The 4,315-nt window shown below is 46.4% G+C and overlaps 1 protein-coding gene across 1 annotated transcript in view; it reads left to right on the forward strand.

Moving 5' to 3' along the window:
- EHF (ETS homologous factor) overlaps positions 1-4,315 on the forward strand; it is a 35,811-nt gene that overhangs the window by 23,428 nt on the left and 8,068 nt on the right. Inside the window, exon 4 of the mRNA XM_006908029.2 lies at positions 2,167-2,229. Coding sequence (XP_006908091.1) covers positions 2,167-2,229 — 63 coding nt within the window. The remainder of the gene's footprint in view (positions 1-2,166; positions 2,230-4,315) is intronic.

Consider the following 4,315-nt stretch of genomic DNA (forward strand, 5'->3'; position numbering starts at 1 on the left):
GCCAGCAGGATTCCTTGTCAGGGGCATCAGAAGATGGTCTCACTTCCAAATTACTGTTTCCAAGACAGGGAAGTAGGAGGGAAGTGAGAAGATAGGCATGAAGCCTAGAATGTAAGATATGTCTAGTTCTCTACAAACCCAGTGCAATTTAATTCTTTCCTTACGGTTAATCTTCCGGGACACAAGGGCTAGCTGGGCATTCACAGAATAGTTGCTGCTCTCAGAAAACCTTTTCTACTTTCCCTCGCAGAGTTTAATAGTTTAATTCCCAATTATACGCTTGTTAAGATCATCATAGCTACTTGTTTTTTTTTTTAAAGTCTAGATCTAAGTTCTTAAGATAGAACCTAAGGGTGGTAAAAAGATATACAAAATTGGATCTATGTTTGCGTTTTAGAAGGGGAGAAGGCTTACAATATTTCAGCAGATTTGTAAAAGTTCCATTAACTTAAAAAAGCGGTGGCGGGAGGTGTAGAATTAATGGTCTGGACATGTGTGGGATGTTTCTGCAGTGATTTCTGGAGTTGGCACTGCCCTAGAACCCCAAATGTCTCTTTTGAGGTCTCACTTAGCACCCAGATAGGCACCATTCAGACTCTGTCCTTTGTTGACAGTTTATTCACACACACGTACATTCTATACAGGCTTGTAGGACATGGTGGGCAGACAACTCACCTTGCAGAATGTCTTCGATGCTGTCATAAAGTTCCCCTGATAATGGCTGTAAAAAGCTAGCTCTTCAGAGAACTGTGAATATTTTGGAAAGCAGTGATGTATAAGACTAGTGAGCTGTCCTGTCCACATCAGAATGAGCAGGTCCGTCTTAGCAGCACCTGTGTTTAGGCAGGTAGCTGGGGCTGTGGAAAGCACGAGTTCCAGGGCTATGAACCACGTTTAGACCCTGAGAGCTCTCATTGACACTGTGGAGGACCCAGAGTCTGGTCACAAAGGTGGCAGCAGTAGTGGCCATTTTGGATGACCTTATTCAGCTCCTGGGCACTTCCTTCTTCCCACCCACCTTACAGAGGTGGTTGCTCATTTTTCTTTTACTAGAACCAAACCAAACAAGGCTCTATAAATAACCCCCAGGAATCTTCAGAAAGAACAGACTTACAGTTGAAGAATTAAAAATATTTACCTCCCACCTCCAATGAAATCCAATCCTTTAAAGCTTTGCTTTGATTGCAGCCTAAGGCAGGGAATCCTGAGAGGGGATGCGGCCGTCTTTGCCTTTCCATCTATGACCTTCCATCTTTGACCTTCAGTGGCTTGTTTGGCCCCACTGTGTGCTGTCGGTGCCTCTGCAAATGCCTAATGACCAGATTTCTCACCTTTGTTTTGTTGTTTGTCTTTTTGTAGACATTCTATTAATTTACAACTGTCAAGTGTTTACTTATACTAGACACTCTAAGTGAATTGATTCATTTAATGACCTTATGAAAAAGTGTTGTTCCCGTTTTACAGAAGAGAAAACTGAAGGTCAGAGAGGTTAAAGGCATGACCCCTGCTCCCAAAATATTTATAATCTGTCTGGGGAAGAAAAACATGAGATTTATTCATAGATATATACATGCTTTTACATATGACTTATCTAGAGAGAAGCTGCAAGGCATAAATAAGGGAAGAATCACTGCATTTATCCACATAGCACATAGATTGGATCTAATCAAAATGGGGTTTGATTACATTTAGGATTAAAAAAGAATCGTTAGTTAAATTAAAATGATTTTCCTTATATTTTTGTTTTCATTTTGTATCATATCTTAGTTTTGGAAAGCACCTTAGAAGTCATCTAATGACTTTATCTAGTTTAATCCCCTAAAATTACAGATGAGAAAACCAAGACCCAGAAAAATGAAGTGCCTTGCAGTTATTAGTGGAAAAACTGGCCTTCTGATTTTTGAAGTTCTAGTCCCACCGTACTGGATGCCTTCCATATTCAAGCCCCAAAATTCCATCTGATGTGGGTGCCCTAGCTATTGATTTTCTGGACCAGGGACCAGGCTTGGGTTTGTAGATGCAGAGAGAGGCCCCTTCCATAAGCACATGGAGGTGATCAGGCATGGGATTGGCAGAAACTCTCCCAAGAAGCCAGCTCCATCTTTGTTTAAACATCAAGTTTTGGCTCCATGCGAGCCCTCTCTGACCTTCCCAATCTGTTCACAGGCCAGTGCAGCAGTGACCTGTTCCAATCCACGCACAATGTCATTGTCAAGACCGAACAAACTGGTGAGTGGTAACAGACAAAGAGAGCCAACTTGGTAGGCGAAGCCCTGGGGAGGACAGTTGGGATCGGGAGCACAGGGGAGTACGAGAGCAGGACATAGCCAATATTTTGGCAGGGAACCCAGGGATGCCTCCTCCCTGTCTGTCTCCAATGGGCCGTGAGCCTCATCGCTTACGCTTGGGATGAGCGACTGCCAACTATTTCTGATATCTAGATTGATGGTGAGCCTAATTCTGCCCACACTTCTCTGCTCCCCACTATCGGTTAGGGCATCAGACAGGCTCTGGTCCAGGAGCTGGGGAACACGCCAAGTCTAAGGGGGCCTCCTTCTCACCACAAGGAGTCAGAGGACTTGGACAAGCTAAGAAAAGCAAGAGGAGGGAAGAAGAAGGATCAATGTCTCCTCTCCCCATCTTCCTTTGGTGGGGGTGTTACACACACAAAAAAGGAAGATGTGAACTTGCTGTTGTACCTGCCACAGGCCCTTGGAGCTTTTGCAGGGATGAACAAAGGTAGCCGTGGAACCCAAGTCCTGCCTTAAGTGCACTGTTAGACAAAAGACACTACTCTGGGCTCTGGGCCCTGCAGTCCCACAGTATCTACATTCATCCCTGGTCTTCTCCTCCTGCCTGATCATCCCTCCTTTCTCTGTCCCGAACTCTCTCCTGGGGACTTTCTATCTCTCTCTTGGAGACTTGCAGGGGACAGTAATTTCCTCATGAAGTTGTGTCCCATGGCCTTGCACCAATCAGAGCTCCTTGCATATCGACCACTGGCCTACAGCCTCTTAGTCTGGGGAGAACTGTGTGAGTCCCCCAAAGTCCACTGGCTATGATAAAACTGTGCAGCTGCCACTACTGCAGGCTCGCTTCCCAGGTCTTCGTCAGTGAGACTGTGGGACGACTGAGTTTGCCACAGGCCTGCCTGAGGGACGCGTGCCTGAGGGACGCGTGCCAGTCACCAAGGGCAGAATTTGACCCAGGAGTGATGTGCGAGTCACTCAGAGCTGAAATTGTCCTCATGCAGTTATTTACTCTTTTATAAGAGGGCTAGTCTACCATTATTAAAGGAAAAAAGAAGAGTTGCTAAACATGTTAATTAGGAAGCTCTGTCCTTCCCCGACAGACCAGGGGTTGGGGTTCCTATATGATCTGTACTTTATGGGTCTGACTGCCCTAGAGACAGATACAAGTCTTGGCAGAGAGATGGTGCCCCCGCCCCCAACCCCACTTGTTGTGACCAAGCAGAGAGCCTCATCGGAGAAGCCAGGGTGGTATGGCGAGGTCACAAACCGCCTGATAATTCCTCCTTGACCATCCAGACATTCTAGTGTTGCCAGTTCAGAAAAGCTGAGCCGAAGGGTGGAGAAGAAGGTCCACCCTAGGAGGAGGGGAGAAGAGGCTCACAGAGGGGCCAACACCTCCAAACCTTTTGGTTCAGTTTGTTTTCAGAGACAACAACAGATGTATGAGGTGATCCAACAAGGAGAGAGGGTGTAACCCCAAGAGATTGGGCTTGGGGTGCCCAAACATGTAGCTATTAGTTAAAATACCAGCTAAATCCCTATGTCGTAAACAGGAGGACTTAGCCAGTGACTCAGGTTTTATACGTTTTATGTTATAAAAACAAAATGAAACTCGGCCAGTGGTTTATCACCCTGGCCCTGAAATTCAGAACCCAGGCAGGAGGGGAGCTGAGGGCAGCTTCCATCTGTGAGGAGAAGAAAGCAGGAAGTTCCTGGTGGGGATGAGGTGAGAGCTCCTGCCAGATCTTATAGCTCTTGGCCAGCCAGGAAAGAAAATGCTTCTGTTGGAGACTAGCCCAGATGTGGGGGTTGCGTAGGAGTTGGGCTTCATTTGGGGTAGGTGGAGGGGACTTTCCTTTGAATCTGAAAGCTGAAGAGTCACTTGGAATGAGATGCGCTTACCCAGCACATCTGGGGAGACAGGGAGGAGAGGAAAAGAGACTGGGGAGGGAGACGGGGAGGGAGAGGGGAGAGACAGAGAGACAGAGAGAAATGCTCTTTTAAGATGAGGCAACTGGGTCCCACTCTCGAAAGTTGTTTGATTTGGTAACACTCTCTTTCCC

Source organism: Pteropus alecto, unplaced genomic scaffold (assembly GCF_000325575.1).
Source record: "Pteropus alecto unplaced genomic scaffold, ASM32557v1 scaffold71, whole genome shotgun sequence".
Classification (NCBI taxonomy): domain Eukaryota; kingdom Metazoa; phylum Chordata; class Mammalia; order Chiroptera; family Pteropodidae; genus Pteropus; species Pteropus alecto.